Here is a 21536-nt window from a genome sequence, read left to right as displayed (position 1 = left end):
GAAACGTAACACTGTACTATCGAACACTTAATTCGTTCGGTCATGTAGCGATTGTTTTTACTGAAGTACAATATATACCACTGTATTAATCGTTACTGTTATTTACTATTGCGTACATATTTTACTTTAAAAGTATTTTAAGTACATTTTTATTTTTTATAAATGGAACTTTAAAATGAGATCCATATCTAAAAGTGCATGGTGTTGTACGTACATATTTTTGATGATTTAAGAACAATGTGATATTACATACTTAAAGAACAACAGTTTTTATGTGTCTTGCACCAATCTTTGGTAACTAAGGATCATTTAAATTTTTGTTACAGGCTCAAATAAAAACGTTAAAAAACTATACGTTTTAAAATTTCTTTTTGTCATTTCAGTGAATTGTAATTTTTGCAAAAATTTTGTTAAAAATTGTCTAGTAGGCCTTCTAATGTTTCAAAAAAATTTGAACCGCTTGATCCAATTTTAAAAAAGCTATGTATGTTTATATGTACATATTCCGTTTTAAATGGAATGCTAATAATTTTTCTTGTGCGTATACAGTCTGTATTATACAAATGTTCATGCATGATTTATATATATATGTGTGAATGAACTCTATGAAATACTACATGTACATATGTACATACTATAGTGAGACATGACATACATACATATGTTCATATATTATACATTACACTGGGTGCGTATATGCAATACACATACATACGTAACTATGAGATGTACGGTATAGTGTGATATCTAACCTTGTTGATAATCAGCACGTGATATAAACTGAATTTATTTTTGTGTTAAAAAGAAAATTTATTACAGAATTAAGGATAATCAATTTTTTATAAGGATTCTAATGTAAGTAAACATTTTTGTTTCCTCTTCTTCTGTAAATGAAATTTTATGAAGATACATTTAAAAATATGAATTTATATTTATATTATGTCCATAATTATAAATAAAAATATTTAAATTTTGCAGAAATAAAATGAGTTCCGACGATATTCATCTAAAATTATCTGATATTTTTTTAACTGCCATGGATGCAACAGTAGGATTTACTGTTACAACAATAATAGGCTATTTTTTATATAGAATAATGACTAGAAGAAGATTAAAAGAGTCTGGAGAAACAGACGATTCTATAAATAATGTGGTAAAAAATATTAGAATAAGATCCAAAGATTAGTTAAGAAATATACTTGATGTTCTTTCTTTTGTATAGGTGTTCACTGACGAGTATGATAATTATAAACTCATCTTAGTAATCAGAACTGACTTAAAAATGGGGAAGGGTAAAATTGCAGCACAATGTGCTCATGCTGCTGTTTCAGCATATAAAGCGGCTACAAAACATCCAAAAATTTTGGACGCTTGGGAAGAATCTGGGCAAGCAAAAATTACTGTAAAGGTACATCACTCAATTATTAAGTATGATAGTATTGATGTAATTTGCATTGAACTTCTACTAAAGAATTAAACTATTCAAAAAACTTAAAGGTTGACAGTGAAGATGCTCTAAAAGAAATAGCAAAACAGGCAAGATCTATAGGTCTCTTGGCAAATGTAGTACAAGATGCTGGCCACACACAAGTAGCACCTGGAAGTAGAACTGTATGTGCAGTTGGTCCAGGTCCAGCTCCATTGATAGATCAAGTGACCGGACACTTAAAATTGTTTTAATAAAATTTTCAAATAAAGGTGTATTACTTCGTATTCGCATTTTATATTTTTATAAAGACTTTCCAAATCTGTTATTTAAATCTTATTCCATTCACTACCAATAATACTTTCATCGTGTTCTAAATATAATATCAATGTGAACACCCTGATCTTTATTTGAGAAAGGAATCATAATATTAACAACATTATTGTTACAGCATACAAAGTCTTCGATATTAGTAGATTTATGACAAGGATGATTGAATGTGTTATTTTTAACATTTTTCGAATTAGCCTTATTAAAATGTCACGAAAACAATCAGGGCCTACAAATTACTTCAGAACAATATTCTGGTAAACATATATTGCCCAAAAGTTCTAATTTCCTGCTCAATATTAATGATCCGTCATAAATCTTTCCATACAGTAATTGTGCCTTTCTTACTCTGACTCTGATCAATGCTCATATAAAATGATGCCTTACCACCCTCTACAATCTTGTAATGGTGTACAGTAACAGCTACGATCTATAAAAGGTATTATGTATTTTATTTACACCCAATCAACTCGCACAAAATTGTAGTTCGGCGTGTACATGTTACACTTTGTCCACTATACGCTGCCAGACAGTAAGCACGTATATAATTATATGTTTATAAGTATGGAAAAAGTACAATTTACTGAGATATACTTTAAAATTTTTAATTAATTTTCAGTCTGCAATGCATACCTTTTATTTAGTAGTCACATTTTCCACATGGAAATATGTGTTTGCATTATTAAATTTCAATACAACATTATTGTACAGTTCATCTTAGTAATAATATAGTACATTTTTGCATTAACAAATATAGGTATAGCATTGGGTGATGTAGCATTCAATATGCTCTTAACATTAAATTTTATTAATCATCAATATAAGTAGCATTAGCTGATAACACGTTGATAAATTTTATTCTGTAAAAGTATGAAACAATATTGTGTGGGTAGAACAATTTTGTTATAAAGCGAACAATTGGCATGGATTATGTTCAATCCGGATTTCAATACAATGAAAATTTGTTTCCAATAAAATATCTTTCATTCTTTGGTACCCAGTACTATTATTATCCACATAACATATCATTTGATACTTATAAATATTATATAAATAATCTATACCGGAGGAGGAGGAGCTTTGCGGTGGATTTTGTTAGAGCTAGTAGCACTACATTGTGATTCAGCAATAGATCTACCATCAGCCTCGTCCCTTCGACACAACTCCGACTCAGTTTGTATCCAATTTTGACTCTGGCTGTGATTTGTTCGTGTTGATTGAGGTTCTTCGTTTTCAGGAACAGAAGCCACTTCTTCTAGTAATTTTGATAAAGATGGTGCTAATCCTAATCCTAAATTACGCTCGTGATACACTTCCGAAATTGTGGGTGTTAATTCACGTGTAAGACTTGTAAGAGACGTAGCCACATTTCTCAAATTTTGATTATGCGTTTCTGCAGATGGCGTAGAATCAGATTGTGAGCAAATATCTTCAGTGGCTGTGGGATGACGCGGTTTTCTTGGAGAATTAGACCCAATTTCTGTTCTAACGCTTAATCTCTCTAAGATAGTTGCTGGTAGAGGTGGTAATGGTTGTTTCCTTAACACAGTCGCATGACCGCTATCCCAATCTGTTACCGAACTGCTTGAACTAGATCCAGGTCTTATACTTTGATCAGGATAAAGATTTCTAATATGGGCTTGATGATTTAAATTGAGTGCCACTGGAGGACTTGGAGTAAAGGCGACATCCGATTCACCTATAAAACACATTAATTTTTAGTCTTATACTCACTATACATATGCGTATGTATTTGAAAAGAATTCGTCTTTACCTCCACCATTTTGACAAGGTTGACGAGATGTAGGTATTTGAACATTCGGTGGTTCCATAGTTTTTCCATCTGGTTCTCCTCGATGTCGAACATAATTCGCAAATGCACCTCCCAGTCGAGGTCGCTCTATAACATTTTTCTCAGTATGAGGAACAGAAGCTAGGCTCTCCATTGAACTACTGGAGTCTAAACTCAAACTTTTAGGTGCTTCTTGTGTATCTAAGAATATGTTTATAAAATTAGAATATATTATTTTAAAGGTACTTATATCATCATATTTAATATAGATTTACCAAACAAAGCAAGAAGAGCTTGAAGAGCAAATTGAACAGCCCTTCGTGATGCTTGCTTTCCTGTTCTCAATATTACTTCCGATTGACCAACTTCCATTAGATCAAAACCTAAACTCGCAAACAATTCGTGGGATCCTGAAACTCTCCATACTTGCACCGGTAATGTAACTTCTTGACCTTCTGTTGCACAACTAGCTCTCCGCATTGCTGCAATGACATCTTCTGCAGCTTCAGGTGCCTATAAAATGTATTTTTTTCATCATAAGATATATCATCATTACTTATTGTAATATACTTTTGTATGTATACTGAAACAGTTTTATTTCTTACCTGTAACAACCTAGCAAGCGCGTGTAAAGATGACGGTCCTAGTCCTAATAACGCTTGCAAGCTAGCACTACATCTTGTTAATCTCTCTTCGGGATCACTTTGTGGGAAAAATACAGAAGACGGTATTCCGTTTCCGGCGGGCTCAAATCTGAATCCCACTGACATTAAAAGTTCTCGCCATCCCGAGGCTGAACCTACTTTATTTTCGATGCTACGTTGTGTGGTATACATAGCATTTTTCTGTCCCCGATGTATTCGCTGCAATGATTTTTCTACTAAATGAAGAGTTACACGTAAAGCATCACGGCTTTGTTCAGGACCACCACGCAGTAATTCAGCAAGCGCCTGACCCATTAGAGCGACCTAAACAAATAATTTGTGAATAATCATGCGGACCATTCTTAATATTGTGCGAAATATTACAGTAGAATGTAATATTTCAGTTACATTAAAATAAATTTTATACTTTGTTTGATAATCTCGCATCTCCACCAACAAGTAGCCAACCAGCCCAATTTGCAGGGTGAGCGAAATGTCTTGTATGTTGGACTGTTTGCATTGCTTCTGCTAATGCTCTTGATGCTCTAGCACCTTGCAACATGGCACTATAAAATGCTCGTAACAAAATACTGCCAGCTGTGGGCGGAACTGCCCACATTCCAATAAGTATACATTGTGCCCCTGCATTTAATAAAGCTTTAGCTAAATTGTGTACACCATCTGCTGTAGCAGTTGTGTTCTCTATGTTATTCCAACAATGACCACTAGATATGACAACTAATCGTGCAGCTATTCTCAATTTTGCAATATCTGTATAACTTAATAAATATTCTGGTCTTTCAGAAGCCTCTTCACATTGATCGGCAGTTAATACCAAACTACCAGAGTTCCAAAAGACTGGCACTGTCAAATGTACACACTCTGCGTCAGGTAGTGATCTTAGAACAGCCGATCTAGTTGCCTCTGCCCCTATTAATATAAATAAAAAGATGTGAATTCGTTTTGTTATACCCGAATTTAGAAAAGTGAGTGTTTCACATCAAATTTTTCTTCCTAAGCATTTCAATTGAATAAATGTATGTAGTACGACAATATTTAACTTTTTTGAAATTGGTTTACTTATTAGCGAGTAATTCATCTTCTATCATATGGTAATATTTACCAGTTAATGCACGGGCTTCCAATAGCTCGGCAACTATCTCAGATTCCGTTTCGGTAGAGGATACACTTTCAGTCCACCCATATTCTTCTCTGAGTTCTTCAGAAAGTATTGGGTTACCTGCAACTAATGCAGCAACCGTGGCGCCACCCTCTGGCATAGGAGTTTTTGATCGTTTCCTTAAAGCTGCAAGAGATGGTACGACTAATAAGGAAAATCTTTCGCACAAGTAATCTTCTCCAGGATTTGATTGTAATGCTGGAAGTGGAGCCAAATATAGCGACTTCTCCACTACCATTATCAATTCCTTTCTTGCAGGTGGTAAAAGATCCTCGAATGGAGCCAAAAGTAAATGGTAAAGTACTTGAATTGGCACTGGTGGTTGCCACGTGGGTCCTTTTGATCCCCGTCCCCATCGAGCGCTTCCTGCTCGAGAGCTGACCGAGCCCACGCTAAACAGACTACTTAAACTATAAGAGCTGGCATTAAGATGATGTCCTCGTGATGGTATTTTCGCTTCTTCGACAAGTTCACTCGTTTCATCTAAGAGAGCTTCTCGTGCCTGCAAAACTCGTTTTTCCAATCCTACACCGTCGTCCAAAGTAGATGAATGAAACCGTAACAAACCTCGACCAGGGGCTAAGCACCAAGCGTGTAATTCGCATCCTACTTCACTGAAATATTACATTGTGTTTATCGATAGCTTAAAAAAAAAATTATCATTATCGTAGACTGAATATTGCTAAACAAAAATCTACCTATAATACAATATTACTCCACGTTGTCTGTCAATAATTTCTGAATAATGCGCAGCGTCGTCCAAACAATTACTTTTAGAACGTCTCGATCTTTCTGCCCAATTTAAAGCTTCTTCAGCTCTATTTAAATTGATTAACACTTTCTGTAACATTCTATACGTTTCCGATAATAACTCGCATTTATTTGGTTGTCCACAAGTTAGGACAGAAGAAGTTCCGTCTAACGATTCCAACAAATTTGCAGCTTTTTCTAAATGTTCTACAGCAATTGTTGCTTCACTAGCTTCCCAATGAACAAGACCGAGTCTGTGTCTTAATCTAGCTGCTTCTTCTCTTCTTCCTAAACCTTCAGATAATGATAAGCCAGATTGTAAGTAACTCAAGGATCGTGATAAGTCACCGCACAAATGATGAAGTCGTCCTAAGCTAGAAAAAGCAGCTGCTCTCGCTGGTTGGTCTCCAGCTGCTGCTGCAAGACTCAGCGACTGTTCTTGCAATCTTATAGCTTCTTCAAATTGTCCTAAAGCTTCTTGAGTCACACCTAAATTCGCACAAGCTCTAGCTTGTAATCCAGCTGCATCTAAACTTTCAGCAATTGATAATTCTAATTGGTGATGTCGCAAAGCAGAGTTTGGATCATCCATTAACAAATGAACCGCTCCTAATCCACTAGCGGCTTCAGCTTCAGCAGCTTTATCTCCAAGTCCTCTAGCAAGAGCAAGTTGATGCGACAGACAACTTACAGCTTGTTCATGATTACCTAATGCAGCATGTACTCTACCTATAACATTAATTGTGATTAATTTATGCTATGCATAAATCTATTTAGAAAATAGCGGATTATATAGTTCACCTAAATCTCCATAAGCAGCACCTCTTGATTCTGGACTGTCAACTTCATGCGCGGCCACCAATCTTTTTTCAAAGCAAACCAATGCTTCTTGCAAATTCCCGGTCGCTTCTCGAGCTCTACCTAATCCTCGATATGCTCTTTCTTGTTCCCTTATGCTTTTTAACTTTGTAGCAGCTGCCAATTGCTGTTCGTGACATTTAATAGCTTCTTCTGGATCTCCTAATGCTTCATAACAATCACCTAAATTGCCAAGAGCTCTGGCTTTGTCTAACAAAGCTGTACCCGTAGTCAAAGGTTCTAAAGTTGCTAGTTGTTGCTCAAAATATCCAATTGCATCTTCATAATGTGCCATATTCAGTCTAGCTATCCCCAAATTTCCTATTTAAAGAATATAGTAAAACCCTTTTAAATTGTACAAACTGTTAAAATTATGTACAAGTTTAATAACTCCGTATAAACTTTACCTAATGCTTGGGCCTCGACCCCTGAATCAGCTAATTCTTTCGATCTTTCTAACTGTTCTTGATAACACTTAACCGCATGAGTATATTGACCCAATGCCATATGTACTGCGCCCAAGTTTCCGTGAGCTCTACACTCACCACGCAAATCCCCGGCTTCTTGTCTTAAAGTCAATTCTTGAGTATGAAATCCTAGAGCTTTATCCAAATTTTTTATCGTCCGATGAGCTATACCTAACGCTCCGTAAGCAGCAGCTTCTAGACTCCGATCGCCAGCTTGACGGGCTAAATTTAATTGTCGTTGGTGCATTTTTATCGCTTCTTCAGCTTCACCAAGACGCAAGAGACAATCACCAATATTTCCCAACGCTCGAAATTTTCCAGCTAAATGCTTAGTCATATGCGCAATAGCTACATATAAACATATAATATATATTCTGAAATTTTATTATTGTTTCTATACGAGCAGTGCAGTCTCTTACCTAAATAATATTTTTGGCATTCTAGTGCAGTATCTAAATTTTCAAGAGCTAAATGTGCTAATCCTAAATTACAGTATGCTCTTCCCATTCCTGATTTGTCCTGTAAATCCTTGGCTAATGCCAAGTCTTGATCATAATATCTGACAGCTTCACGATGATTGCCTAAACAGTAATGAGCGTAACCCAAAAAGTGACACGCTTTTGCTTCTCCTTCGACATCATGCAACTCTTGGGACAACATAAGGTAATTTTCATAGTATGGGACTGCTTCTTCAAATCTGCCACGAGATGACAAACAGTTGGCAAGATTAAGTAAAGCACATGCTTCACCCGCGGTGTCTTTCAACTCCCGTGCAATAGCTAAGTGAGCTCTATAATGCCTTAATGCTGCCTCATGACCTTGTACAGCTTGATATGCTACCGCTAAATTCCCGTGTGTACTAGCTTCTGAACTACGATCATTGACCTACATTAAATCGTAAGAAGTTTTTTATGCAATTTAGATATACAAATATTATTTTTCATTAAATACGTTATATAATTGACCTCTTTACTTATTGTTAATTCTTGTTTATGATATTTAATAGCCTGTTCATAATATCCTAATGCATTATAAGCGTTTCCGATGTTTCCATACGCTCTGCCCATGCCAGCTTTATCTCCCAACGATCTAGCAATTCCTAAATGAGCTTGATGCAATTTAAGTGCAGCTTCATGTTCACCAAGTAATTGATATACTATGCCTAAATTGCTGCATGCTCGTCCTTCAGCTACTTTGTCTTTTGTAGCTAATGCAACGTCAAGTTGTCTCTGGTGCCACAGCTTGGCTTGTGCAAGATCGCCTAAATAAGGATATATTTGAAAGAAATTTTACAATAAGATTCATTTCTTCGCCGGTTTCCTCATTAGTTTTCGTTCCGAATAAGTTTTTCACCTGCACATCTTGCAGCATGACCCAATCCAGCATATGCTCTCATTTCTATTGCTCTATCGCCGAGTTCTTGAGCTATTCTTAGAACGTTTTCGTGATAAGCCATTGCTTGACCAAAATTTCTTCTATAGTGATGAGATGATCCCAAGTTACTAAAAGCTCTTGCTTCCTCTACGCGATCTCCTAGTCGTCTTGCTATTCTCAAATGCTGGGTGTGACAATCAACAGCACTTTCAAATTCTCCCATCGCTAAATAAACTGCTCCCACGTTACCTATTTCCCGTGCTTCCTGAAGTCGATCTCCCATTTGTTTAACCAATTGTACACATTGCTTATGGGAAGCAAGCGCATTCGGTAAATCACCAATTGCTGTATAAACGTGACCTAAGCTTGTTAAAGCAGAAGCTGCAGCTTGAGTGTCTTTGCACTTCATAGCTAAAACCAATTGATATCTGTGCGCTGTTAAAGCTTCTTTGAAACTACCTTTGCTAAAATACGCAGAGCCCAAATTTCCATGAGCTCGACATTCACCCTGCGTATCTCCTAAAGATCGTGCCACTCCTAAAAGTATTTTTACTCACAAGTTAAAAAAAGAAATTCTATTCTATATTCAGATCTGTTATTGTATTAAGTGCTTACCTAAGTCTTGTTGCATATAATTTATTGCTTTATCCAAAGAATTTAATGCCCAGTATGCACTGGATAAAGCCGAAAATACAGAACCCCTTAATTTTAAACTACACGAACCAATGGTTAGTGCAGCTTCCAATACACCAGCTGCAGCTTTATACTGTCCTGCCCCAAGAAGTTCTTGACCAACAACAGAAATAACAACAAAAGGAGATTCATCAAGTTTCATTGCACGCAATTGTTGAAACGTTGGTTCCAATGTTGCACGCAGCGGAGATTTTAAAGATGCCTCTACCAGGCCAGACAATAGTTGACAACTAGAAGGATCGTGTGCCAGGCCTGTACTGAAAGCCACGAGGGCCTCTCCATGCCTTCCTAAACATTGTAAAGCTACTCCTTGGCGGTAATATGCCTAAATAAAAAGAACGATTTAATCAATTGTTAACAAACAGTAAGTAAAACTTTAAATTATACCTTTGGCCATTGAGGACTAAGTTCGGTAGCTCTAACTGCATCTTGAAGAGCAAGTGCAAATAAACCCATTTTGAGTCGTGCTGCTGATCTATTTGAATACAGCACATGACTAAGAGGATCCAAAGCAAGAGCTTCTGTGTATAAGCTTGCAGCAAGTGCATAATCACCATTTTGACAAGCTGCATTGCTACGACAGACTGTCTCTAAAAATAGAGACCGCGATCCAGCAGCCAAAGCCGACGTACCTTCGGGCTCCACCTTAAACATTCATAATTTAGACATAGTTTTAGATTTATAATGGAGAAACATATAACAGTGTTTTGTAATATTACTTATTATCAGATCGTTATAAATAAATAACGGTAATTAACAATAATAAAAACATGTCACTATAAAATTTTTAAAATAATCATTGTTTATATATTTTATAAGTTTTAATGAAGTAATGTACATTGTAGCATAGGGTGAGTGGCGTAATTTGTGTCTCAAATAACTTTTATATTATGCGTTTTGTAAAATATTGTTAAATACAAAAGTTGATATGTCATCACTTGCCTTCTTTGAAACCATATATCTTTTGTACTTAATAATTTTCCATAAAACACATAATCTATAAATTATTTAAGATGTGCAAATAACATGACTCATCCTGCATAAAATATAAGTCGAATGGTTTTTTTAATAAATAATAAAATATGAAGTACTAAAGTCCATACAGTTTTTTTAGTTAAATAATATAATAACAGTTGTACCTGTTGCGACATATAGTATAAAGAATCGTATTGTTACCTCAGAGATATCCCTATGAGACATTGTTTAAGACGAGCAGGTAGCATCCTCCTGCATGAGCATTATCTGCGGCGAGGGAGCTCAATTAGATAAGGCCACACATTTTAGAATATATGTAAGGCTTTCCTAGGACTTCCAACACCACTTCCTTTTCCTCACTCACATTTATTTCTCACGTACTACTAGTTTCAAATTTTGACGACATTAATCGATTAAACATTGACATTAATTATTTCGTCCTAATAATCAGAGTATTTGCTAGAATGAGTGAATTGGTTCGATTAATAAAAAGGGAGGGAGGAAGGCGTCTTAGGGGGGCACCCACTGCATTCCTCAGGCACAGCCATCTTGGAATGTGACCTCAGGTCTCCCTTAGGCCCAGAGTGGGGCCGGCACTGTCTACTTCTCTACTCTTCGCATATTGGGCCTTACGTGCATGTACTATAAAGATATACATACATACATACTTCATATGCTACCGCAAGTAGTACATATACCTATATAGAAATGAGAAACTTGCGTATTTAATACATTTTTAAATATTGCATGGATGCATAATACACGGATATTGGATAGTTATAAAATGATAATATGATATGTATACTGTTTATACTGAGATAAAACTAGACATAATATTGTATTAATTTAAATCTTATAATATAACAAAGTGAAACTAATGAACATATTCTTTATATATATTAGAAACATATTTTATTGAACAATTTACAAAAATAACATTTGTAAGAGATAACAAAGTCGTTTTCTTTAATCACTTTTATATACAGAAGAGTAAACGGTTTTTCATGTACAGTTATGATTTATATATTCTAGATTTGTACTTTGAAAATGAATTTTTTGACATGCAAATTATGTAAAATGCTATAAGTTGCTGAGGTGTTAATTATGGGCATAATAAAATAGACATTCTATATATCCTGTAATACTATGAGGTCTCTATTTTTAAGGAACTTCTATAAAATTCATCTATTTCAATATCATAGCTGCTACAGCAAGATTTCAATGATCATCAAATTCTTTAATAAATACAGGAATCTGAGCGAAGATCACCATATTTAAAAAACTATATACCTTTGTTCCGTTTAAACTGCATCATATTACATCTCATTATTAAAAACTGATTTATAAAAATTGTCACTAAGCTTGTATATTTTTTTCATATTTATTGCACTTTTATTTGAACTCTATTATTGTTTACATAACAGTCGTTGAAAAAGATAATAAAAAATCAATCTATTTCTTTTCGCTCAGCCATTAAACATCACTTTATTTTGTACTAATCTGTACACCGCTATATCTTGGAATAGATGATATACATATATTTATATATATATATAACTTATGTATACCACGTACAAATCGTTATCAAAATATGAACATTTATTCGAACATTCGAATATGTAGGAATGTGTTATATTTAATAATATATTAAATCAGATTGTAGAACTGATGCAACACCAGTAAACAAATTTGTAAATAAAATTGTATTATCTGTGAATCAAATCCATATAGAATTTTCTCTATTAGCTATATAAATTATATATTAAATAAAAATTTTTCTTAGAAAAATATATATATTATACAAAGAAATTTCTATATAATGTAACTGTAGCTTTCAATATTTTGACCGACTGATATTGAAATGCCCTCAATATAATTTTATTTAAATTTTCGTCGATTAAAATATCTAATGTGATAGCACGTTAATATATCAAATTTGAAATAAATATATTTTTAGAATATACCGTTATATATATATTATACAAATATAAAATGTATGTATATATGAAAGCTATGTTTGCATGAATGCCTCTAATTATATATTTAGAAACATATAGTAACTCTCATGGCCAAACTTTGCTGAAAAGTTCCATAAAGGAATCATATATCATAAATGTAATGCCAACATCTAAACATACTCTACTTAATCTTGGAAGAGTTCCTTTGTAAAATGCAGTTGGTCCTTCATTCTTCCATATTTGAATTATACAATCAACAGTGTTTTTATATTTTGCAGCCTCCAAACCCTATAAAATGAACGATATTGAATAATCATTCTTAATGAAACAATGTCATTATTTATAATAACTATAAAAACCAAAATCCATACCTGCATTCTAGTCTTAACAACATCAAGAGGAGTATTTCCAAAGACTGACGCTGCACCAGCACATGCACCAAATCCACCAATCACCAATTTTGGCACAGATGCATCTTTATTATCACCCTTATACCAATCCTTTAACATGTTCATAACACAAAATCTGATAGCTTGATTCGATCCCTGCTTTAAGATTGTAGGTGTTAAACCTTGATATATGCCTCTGAATCCTAAATAACATGATTACATACAATATTTAGTATTTAAGTCATATAATAACACATGATAATCTAATAATATTTTTAAACTTATAATTCAGAATTGTATATTTCATGCTTATATTTTCCATTTTCAGATATGCATCATACCAGAATACTATAGAGAGAGAGAGAGAGAGAGAGAGACATTATGTAATAGAATACTGCAATGAGAACTATGCATAATATGACTTGATCACTTTTCAAGGACAATTAACTTGATTACGCATGTAATTCAAGACAAATATATTCCTTTTGTATTCAGACAAAAAAGAAATAACTAAGATTTTAGTTTCTACTACCTTATATTAAATTATAATCTATATCAAATCATTGATGTAATGTTTATCATATTTAAATTCAAATATTTTTACTGTATGTTATAATACTTACCATATTCCTTAATAATCATTCTTACTCCATGAAGAAATCCCCTGTATTTTGGATTAGGAGATCGTTGATCATTAATAAATTTTACTTTAATTGTCTCCATTGGAGTAACTGCAAGAATAGCTTCAGATGCACCAGCACATAATCCTGCTAAAAAGCTAGTTTGAGTAGTAAGTTTGCCACTTTCATCTACTAATAAACCCTTCATCGTTTCAAAAGAACCAAAACGTACTGCCGATTTAGGTATTGAACCATAAACTAAGACGGCAAGGCCTCTATAGAGGCCAAAAACTCCATGAGTTTTTATAGTTTTTGTTACACAATCCCATATTCCTGAATATTGCTTGCCTGCCCCAGCTTTTCCATCAAGTTGCAATTGAGTTTTTACATATTCTGTTGGATACGTAATACATATTTCTATACCTCCAGTAATTCCACCTAGAAAAATCCAAAATTACATTATAATTTTATGAATACTTCGTCTTGTTTTCATTAACAATTCTTTTACACACTTTATAGTGAAGGAGAATCTCCTAATAATCATTATTCAATATAAGTGTGTGAAATACATATAACATGTATAAAACTAAAAGAATGTCGAAATGTGTGTCGTAATAAAAAATACGTTTACTGTGCCTTTTCAAGGTTAAACATTTCTCAACCTTTGAAACTATCACGCGTTAAACACGCTGACTCAAAGTTCATTTATCTCTCTCCCTCCATTAGCATTACACATTTGTACATCTCTTTCAATCTCAGTTAAGGTGTTTACACTTTACCGTTCTATTTTGACAAGTGATAAAGGACAGCAAGTACGCGACATTAACAGGTTGCCTAATTTAAGTATTATTAAAATAAAAAATGAAATAACATACCAGCTATTATTCCCTTCAAGCCATTACCGGCAGGAGCTCCAAATCCAGAATCTTTAAGCCAAGGTCGACAGGGGAAAGGATTATTAAATGTTGAAATTCTGTTTGATTCTTGTAATGATCTACATATTAAAGAATGGATATCCATTTTCCAGATTTCGATCTGTATGTCCGTTGTCTCGTCCCGTTAGCCGTCGATTCTGAACTGAGTCGATTAATATTCGTCTGCTTCGATACGCGTACCAATGTTCCCCTTCCTCAACAAAATTTCTTTTACTCGAAAAATATTCGCCAAACATAGTAAATAAAAATATTCATAGCAATAAAAATATTCGAAGGGTCCGTAACAGACGAAATAAAATAACATTTGTAGTTTTCTAATTTATGTAAATATTTTCCGCGTCTTTTATTTATGTAATAAAAGTATCAATTTTTTATTATTGAATCTAATTATAAAAATAGTTTTCTCTTCTCAGTTTTTGATTAACAGTTGTCTTTGTGTTATTGGATTCTTTTTTAATTATTATTAAAGTTCATACAACTTCTTTTGCAACTGAATTTCTTTGTGTAAACAAATGAAAGTATGTCATGTTTTTATTTAGATATAACTGAATAATTGAAAAAAAAAATTTGTTTTAAATTACGGCTTTCTTTAATAAAATTGGTTTAAATTTTGGTTAATTTCGATGAACCACTTTAACATTGGCAGATTGGTAGAAATTATCAAATCTCTTATCATCATTCTGATTATCTCATTGTGCTACGAGAGCGTGACTTAAATTTCATAAGCACTTGGAGTATAGTATACTATCATGAATGTTTCCACTTCCCATATTATGTAACAGAAATAATGAATACAGCTGTGTAAATAAACATTAAGAAACTAAAGAATCAATTAGAGATATAAAAATGTTGTAATGGAAAATCATAGACAATTGTATTTTTATTTTAGTAAATATATAAATATTTATTAGAATGAGCTTTATTTGTTTTCTAATTATTAACATAATTATATCATATATACAGTTTTATAAAAAAATCTTAAAATTAGCAAAGAGAATGAAAGTCTTTACATATTTTTTACCATCCAGGTGTTGTATTTGCTAAACGTCTCATACGTCTGAAATTAAAACAAACGTTAGAATCAACTGTTATTTTTCACATGCAAATAATGTAGCACTACATTGCTTACCTCGTATTTCGATCTTGATCGCGTATTTTTTTCTCCATTTCCGCATCTGTTAATGTTTCTAGAAATGGAGCCCATTGATCAGCTTCTGAAGGAGGTCTGAAAGGTACTTCAACGGTAGGTAAAGGGGCTTCAGAAAATGCGTATGTCCTTTGGTGCCACGACAATTGTCCTCGAACACTGAGGAAAAGATTTACTTCTATCAAGCTGAACAACACTAGTTTCTTTCAAAATGTATAAATATATATTGTGAATACAGACCTATATGCAATGGCAGTTACAAATTCTCCACCAAGTCCTAATTCTGCGCAAAGTTTCATTGCAAATTTTTCAGGATTGTTTTCTTTTTCGGACATATCCCATTCTACTTGATCAACTAAAGATGTATTGCCTACGTGTATATTTAACTTAATTATTACTCGCTGATCACATTGATCTTCGAGAATTGTTTCCTGAGGGAAAGCTTCTATTTGCTGTCTTATAGCCTGTGCAATAGCTGGTACAAAAGTGAGAGGATTTAAATCTAAATCATCGCATAATACCTCCGCAAATTGTTCTGGTGTTATAAGACTCTCTAGAAAGAAATATAATCTTATAACATGTGCGTTTGAAATATTACTATAGATATATTTTGATATTAACTGAATTATGTAAATAAGTATACCATTTTTATTCCATGTAAATGTATCTCTTAATTTTTGACCTTCAATTTCCATATCTAAACGAATCGGAACTAACATTTCTTGTTGTGCTGCATTTTCTAAGTTCGCTGATGGATCTGTATCATCGAAGCTGAAAAAATAATTTGTATTTATAAAGACAATATATTATTTAAAGTGTTGTAATATAGAACATTAACTACAAAATATGCAGGTCTACATATTACCATAAGGTCTTACCATAAGGGAAATGTTCTAACTTTCTTATTGTGTACTCTATTACGATTAATTGGTGTGGCTTGTGGCACAGCATCTAGGTGTGAACTATTTGGTAAACTAGGCACCCATGGCATTGATTTCTTTGATTTCCCTTCTCTAGGGGCTGGCGGTTCTGTTGAATGTACTGATACTGCTTTGTATTTATCATCATTGCCTTCAATAATGTCTTCAACTTCGCTGGCTCTCAAGAGAGACACACTAGATGCAAGTACATGCTGACTTAGACCAAGTTCAACTAACTTTTTTCGTTCATCATTTGTGATGGATCTCCTGAACATTCCTGGGTATCGTTTATACAATGATCCTCGAAACAGACGCAAATAATTGCCGACTTCTGATCCAATACAATAATATTCCCCATTTTCTTCAACTTGAAAACTTATAGGTTTATCACCGTATGTGCGTAAAGCCATGTTTGTATGTCCTATGAAAGCACATAATGTCAATTTAAATATATTAAACAGAACATGAAAAACTAATTTATGTATAAAATGGCATATCTTAATAAAAATAAAATGATACATTATGAAAAAAGATACAACAAAAAAATGTTTGATTAATTACAATGTTTGAAGAGTTTTAACCTTTGCTGGGCAAATATAAACTGTCAAACATTGATAGTCTTTAGGAGCTACTGGACTGACTATAGCTAGATAACATATTTGTATCGAAGATAAACAATACCAAAAAAATGTAATAAACGTCTAATACATGTTTGCAATATACACAAAATAAATAAAACATATATTTTATACGTAGATTGCAATAAAGAAATATTTGGTATGTCCAATAAATACTTTAATTTATTTTTAATTATTAAATAATATTTTTCCAATTCAATATTCTATAAAAATCTCATTTTCAATCATAAAAATACTAACTTTTCCGGGCCTAAATGGTTCCTGTATTCGGTGCTCGGTAATTCATTGTGCAAAGGTTAATATTAGCATAGACGCAGTATGAAGTATTTTATGTATACTTCAAAGCATACACTTATTTTTCCATTGCAACAAACTATATTATAATAAATCAATGTACACACCTATTATAAATATGCATATACATATTATAAGTATACATATACATATGTATATAAACATATACATATATAGAGCAAACTTACCTCTAAATCGGAATAATCAATTGTTTGAATATTTTGTTGTTTATTGCTTAGTCGGTAGTCATTAAATACGTTACATACGAAAGACTATGAGAGTATAAAAGATTACAGATTTTAAAGCTATGTTAAGCAGAAATTACTAGATGTGCATCCAACAGCGAAATTACAATAGTATCGGTGTCACCAATCCAAGGGATTTTTGGTTCAACTTCATACGGATCGAGCAGCAAGAGTCCTGATGTTGTTATGTTGCCTCATTGCATAACCAATGCGAACATAGCTTCTACGTAATATTACAACAGCGCTACTATATTATACATATGCTTCATGTAAATAACAACAGGAGGGAAATTTGAATATAAAACGTAACATTGAGATCGTACATATAATGGTATATTTCAAGGATATGTATTATTGTCTAAGAGCAATAGCTGAGAATAGTAAAGGAGATAACGAGAGAGTTCTCATGAAATTCTTTGATGAGTTTTTGTTAGCGAGATTAATTGAGGAATGCAGAGAAAGTCATGTAGCCTCTTGAAAGATCTTCTCCAATTTCAAATAGACAAGGCAGTCGCAAACTCTGATCCTTTCAGGACAGGAAGTCGTAAACCTTCAGACAATGACCTCTTGGAACTCTCTCTCTCTCTAGCTCCAATTCGAGCCGAAATCTTCACACGCTATACACCTCCCCATTTCTCGTTTCGGCGGGTTTTTACCTTTACTCGCTCGATTTCCATGTACTCTCACCCGCATGCGCGCACTGTCGAGCCGCCAATCATCATCGAGCTGCAATCGGAACACGGACCATTCGACAAATTCACGTTCAGTTGGAGGACTCAAATTTTCCTATTTTCTGAGAAGGAAGGACGCAAAGGAAGCTGAAAGAAGATGCTGAACTCCACGAAAAGTAGCAGACTTTATTCAACAGTCAAACAGTTTACATCTTAGAGCACCGAAATAAAATATCTTCCTTAAAAGTTATCTTAGTCTTGTACATCATTCAATTTTTTAACGAGCAGAGCGGTTCAACGCTCCACGGGCACCCGAATTAGACAAACTCCCTAAACCCACCAATAGAAACGTAACATAGATTTTTGGTGACAGCAGTGGGATTATCTAAAATAATATTGCCGGCCCGTGAAAAGTGCACCTCTCTCTCTTGGATTTTTACATGGCTTCCCCAAGAGTATGCGGGTGATTTTGATAATCCATATAAGTCAAGCCGTAAATTACACGTACTATCTCATATGAAATCAAAAGGAGGAAGGACTTTTACAACCCTGGAAGCAGCAGTTACAACACTTGGACCTAAACATCCCTGGAAACAACAGTGCGGTACCAGGACTTTACCATCCCTGGACGTAACAGTGACGACAGTTGGAAATGGCAACAATGATATCTCGACGGAAGTAGTAACGAGGATTTCAAACAACAGCGGCGAGCAATTAGAATCATCAGGGTTTGATTTAGGGGTTGTCTCGTTGCAATTTCCTGGGACTTCAATATATAATTCTGATAGGGAATCAATATCTATTGGTGACCCAACAATTCATAATACGCTTCCTAACTTTCTTGAATCTCGTGCAGCAATATCACACACATCTCTTTTAGTGGCAAACTTTTTGATTAATTTTATCCCTGATTTCGATGGGAAGGAAAGTTTTGCTGATCATTTCATAGACAAATGTACAATGGCTATTTCTATAGTTGGACTTGAAGATAAAAATCTCTTGTTAACTTTAGCTAGAAGCAAGATTACCAGAGATGAACCAAATGAAGTTTTTAGAATAGTAAAAAATAAAACCCCGAAAGCCATTGAGGAATTAATTAACCTAATGAAATTAACTTACAAATCTAAATCAGCATGGAACGAATATTAAACGAGTTAATGGGATGCCGACGTGTAAAACCCTTAGGTTTGTTGACTTCACTTTTTACTGAAAATACATTTTTAAATGGATTATGCATTATTTATATATCTTATCTACGCTGTATCAGGACAAGACATACCAGATTTAGATACCATGATTATGTTAGCTGTTCGAGCAGATAAACGAATAAACCAGGAATCTGGACATGATTTAAAAATTAAAAGGGACAAGTCCAGATGAGAACAGGAATAACTACATGTGAAAAGGCTACTGTCCTAGACAATATAAATACAGTTAACACTATAACACAACTAAATGTAAATATTGTGGGAAATTAGGTCATGAGGAGAAATGGTGTTATAAGAAAAATTCACTAAAAGGAGATTGCATCCAGAACACAAATCAATACTGTACCTGAAAATCGACGAGATTTAAATTCAATGAATGGTCCGCGAACAGGTACGACGCAGATTGCGAGAGTGCTCGAGACTGCGCGAAACTCCACAAGTTTTTTCGATACAGTTTGTGACAGTTGAAAACTGCTGAAGATTGCTAACATGCTCGAGACTGACCCAGACGTTACGAGCATGATTGAGCTGTCTCGAGAAAGCTCGATGCTGCGAGATTGCTCGAGATCCCACGCGAGTTCTTGTGGCTGGTCGAAACACCTCGAAACTACCAGACTGCTTGACTCGGTTCGAGACTCCTTGATACTGCCCGAGATTCTTGGAGGCTGCTCGAAACTGCTCGCGTCTGCGCGACAGCTCGGAAGAGTTCGAGGTGCTACGAGATTGTTCGGGAATGCTCGAGATTGCTCGAGACTGCTCGGGTCTGTTAGTTTTTAGCAGTCTCGTGAAGTTTCTAGCTGTCTGGCGCAGTCTTCAATAGTTCCGAGCTGTCACGTGCAGTCTCGAGCAATCTCGATTCATCCCCTGCAGTCTAGAAGACTCAAGAACTCTCGAGCAGACACGAGTAGACTCGAGAAGACTCGATCATTCTCGATCAGTCTCGAGCAGTCTCAAACCTTCTCCAGCAGTCTCGAGCCTTCTCGAGCAGTCTAACAGTCCCGAGATGACTCAAGCAGTCTCGAGATGTCGCGACCAGCCTCGTGTAACATTGAGCCATCTCGAGCAGTCACAAGCTATCTCGAGCAATATTGAGCAGTCTAGCACTCTCGATCCATCTCGCACAGTCTAAAGCAGTACGCAGCCGTGTCGAGCAGTCTCGAGCAGTCTCGTGCTGTCTCGAGTAGTCTTCAGTAGTCCCGAGCAACCTATCAGCCTCGAGCAGTCTCGTGCCTTCTCGTCCAGTCTCGAGCAGTTTCGAGCCATCTAGACTAGTCTCGATCAGTATTGAGCCTTCTCGATCAGTCTAGAGCAATCTAGCAGTCCAGAGCAGTCTCGAGTATTCTATGCTATTTCGAGCAATCTCAATCAGTCTTGAGCAGTCTCGAGCAGACTCGAGACGTCAGGCACATGCATTTTTATGTAATGTTGCGAATACTTTCAGCAATTAAATTTAAATTTTTGTGAAGTTCACCTAACACTTCATTGCTTATTTACAAACAATAATTTAATTATAACTTTGTTTATTTGTAAAATAACAATTTAATCCAGGAGAAAACGTCGGCTCTTCATAGAAAATTTTCATAAAACATTTAGAGTGTTAATATGGACGATGGAACTAGATGATAATACTGAACTATTCCAGTTTAAACTATTTTAACATTAATAAGTGCAATCAAATAAAAAAGTGATGAATATGATTATAATCAAAATTACAAGCCAATGTTACTCTATTTTAACTATAATTCAATGAAATCCCAACTCATAATTGAGTTCTGTATGATCCTATCTCGTTCAGTATGACCTGATACTAAATTAGAGTTATTCTAAATTCTCTCGAATACATAGTCTGTCTGCTTGGATTCGAAGATGGACAACTTGGGAAGTTCAAACACGATTCTTTGAACCTCGCGGCATACCATTTCGTAAATTAAAAAGTCAGCAGCCAGCATATCGGTGTATATTAATGCGGGTTTGTATCAAATCATCGACAATCATTTCACCAACAATGTCTTAACCTGCACC

At 34.5% G+C, this 21536-nt stretch overlaps 4 protein-coding genes across 7 annotated transcripts; 1 reads left to right on the top strand and 3 right to left on the bottom strand.

The window, feature by feature from the left end:
• The first annotated feature begins 21 nt into the window (after positions 1–21).
• Positions 22–1713, top strand: LOC117217794 (peptidyl-tRNA hydrolase 2, mitochondrial). The gene is made up of 4 exons (XM_076527466.1): positions 22–855; positions 979–1153; positions 1223–1408; positions 1498–1713. Exons 2-4 carry the CDS (start codon positions 986–988, stop codon positions 1678–1680), a joined length of 537 nt encoding a protein of 178 aa, XP_076383581.1. The 5' UTR covers positions 22–855; positions 979–985; the 3' UTR covers positions 1681–1713.
• A 476-nt stretch (positions 1714–2189) lies between these two features.
• On the bottom strand, positions 2190–11333 carry LOC117217793 (uncharacterized). Of its 2 annotated transcripts, none has more exons than XM_076527461.1 (15): positions 10691–11333; positions 9902–10159; positions 9437–9839; positions 8801–9358; positions 8413–8708; positions 7867–8332; positions 7388–7795; positions 6924–7301; positions 6071–6851; positions 5316–5986; positions 4620–5122; positions 4154–4516; positions 3824–4061; positions 3531–3749; positions 2190–3455 (listed from the first exon to the last, which is right to left on the bottom strand). In XM_076527461.1, exons 1-15 carry the CDS (start codon positions 10712–10714, stop codon positions 2815–2817), a joined length of 6207 nt encoding a protein of 2068 aa, XP_076383576.1. In that variant the 5' UTR covers positions 10715–11333; the 3' UTR covers positions 2190–2814. The 2 variants fall into 2 exon arrangements, with proteins under 2 accessions (XP_076383576.1, XP_076383577.1); XM_076527462.1 differs by lacking the exon at positions 10691–11333 and having other exon boundaries at positions 9902–9989; positions 10069–10087.
• Positions 11334–11944: 611 nt separating this feature from the next.
• sea (mitochondrial citrate transporter scheggia) lies at positions 11945–14552 on the bottom strand. Its single transcript, XM_076527463.1, has 4 exons — positions 14332–14552; positions 13460–13894; positions 12819–13039; positions 11945–12735 (listed from the first exon to the last, which is right to left on the bottom strand). The coding sequence occupies exons 1-4, from the start codon at positions 14474–14476 to the stop codon at positions 12553–12555; spliced, it is 984 nt and encodes a 327-aa protein (XP_076383578.1). The 5' UTR covers positions 14477–14552; the 3' UTR covers positions 11945–12552.
• A 742-nt stretch (positions 14553–15294) lies between these two features.
• Positions 15295–17734, bottom strand: Snr1 (SWI/SNF related, matrix associated, actin dependent regulator of chromatin, subfamily b, member 1). Of its 3 annotated transcripts, none has more exons than XM_033465604.2 (7): positions 17579–17705; positions 17337–17497; positions 16417–16879; positions 16182–16309; positions 15779–16091; positions 15521–15697; positions 15295–15448 (listed from the first exon to the last, which is right to left on the bottom strand). In XM_033465604.2, the coding sequence occupies exons 3-7, from the start codon at positions 16866–16868 to the stop codon at positions 15409–15411; spliced, it is 1110 nt and encodes a 369-aa protein (XP_033321495.1). In that variant the 5' UTR covers positions 16869–16879; positions 17337–17497; positions 17579–17705; the 3' UTR covers positions 15295–15408. The 3 variants fall into 3 exon arrangements, with proteins under 3 accessions (XP_033321495.1, XP_033321496.1, XP_033321494.1); XM_033465605.2 differs by having other exon boundaries at positions 17337–17469; positions 17579–17694; XM_033465603.2 differs by lacking the exon at positions 17337–17497 and having other exon boundaries at positions 17579–17734.
• Positions 17735–21536: the final 3802 nt, after the last annotated feature.

This window comes from Megalopta genalis, unplaced genomic scaffold, assembly GCF_051020955.1.
Source record: "Megalopta genalis isolate 19385.01 unplaced genomic scaffold, iyMegGena1_principal scaffold0023, whole genome shotgun sequence".
NCBI lineage: Eukaryota > Metazoa > Arthropoda > Insecta > Hymenoptera > Halictidae > Megalopta > Megalopta genalis.
Note: the sequence above shows the minus strand (reverse complement) of the source record. Positions and strands in the feature narration are given on the sequence as shown.

What these genes read in the sequence shown, in the direction of transcription:
- LOC117217793 (XM_076527461.1), bottom strand. Translation starts at nt 10,714, where the DNA reads ATGTCTCATAGGGATATCTCTGAG. An exon ending in CTCATAGGGATATCTCTGAG is followed by an intron (nt 10,160 to 10,690) that starts GTAACAATACGA and finishes TGAATGTTTAAG; the next exon opens with GTGGAGCCCGAAGGTACGTC. An exon ending in ACCTTGTCAAAATGGTGGAG is followed by an intron (nt 3,456 to 3,530) that starts GTAAAGACGAAT and finishes TGTGTTTTATAG; the next exon opens with GTGAATCGGATGTCGCCTTT.
- Snr1 (XM_033465603.2), bottom strand. Translation starts at nt 16,868, where the DNA reads ATGGCTTTACGCACATACGGTGATAAACCTATAAGTTTTCAAGTTGAA. An exon ending in GTAACTGCCATTGCATATAG is followed by an intron (nt 15,698 to 15,778) that starts GTCTGTATTCAC and finishes TCTTTTCCTCAG; the next exon opens with TGTTCGAGGACAATTGTCGT. An exon ending in GATCAAGATCGAAATACGAG is followed by an intron (nt 15,449 to 15,520) that starts GTAAGCAATGTA and finishes TTTTAATTTCAG; the next exon opens with ACGTATGAGACGTTTAGCAA.
- LOC117217794 (XM_076527466.1), top strand. Translation starts at nt 986, where the DNA reads ATGAGTTCCGACGATATTCATCTAAAATTATCTGATATTTTTTTAACT. An exon ending in ACGATTCTATAAATAATGTG is followed by an intron (nt 1,154 to 1,222) that starts GTAAAAAATATT and finishes TCTTTTGTATAG; the next exon opens with GTGTTCACTGACGAGTATGA. An exon ending in AAGCAAAAATTACTGTAAAG is followed by an intron (nt 1,409 to 1,497) that starts GTACATCACTCA and finishes AAAAACTTAAAG; the next exon opens with GTTGACAGTGAAGATGCTCT.
- sea (XM_076527463.1), bottom strand. Translation starts at nt 14,476, where the DNA reads ATGGATATCCATTCTTTAATATGTAGATCATTACAAGAATCAAACAGA. An exon ending in AATGATTATTAAGGAATATG is followed by an intron (nt 13,040 to 13,459) that starts GTAAGTATTATA and finishes CATGTTATTTAG; the next exon opens with GATTCAGAGGCATATATCAA. An exon ending in TTGTTAAGACTAGAATGCAG is followed by an intron (nt 12,736 to 12,818) that starts GTATGGATTTTG and finishes TTCATTTTATAG; the next exon opens with GGTTTGGAGGCTGCAAAATA.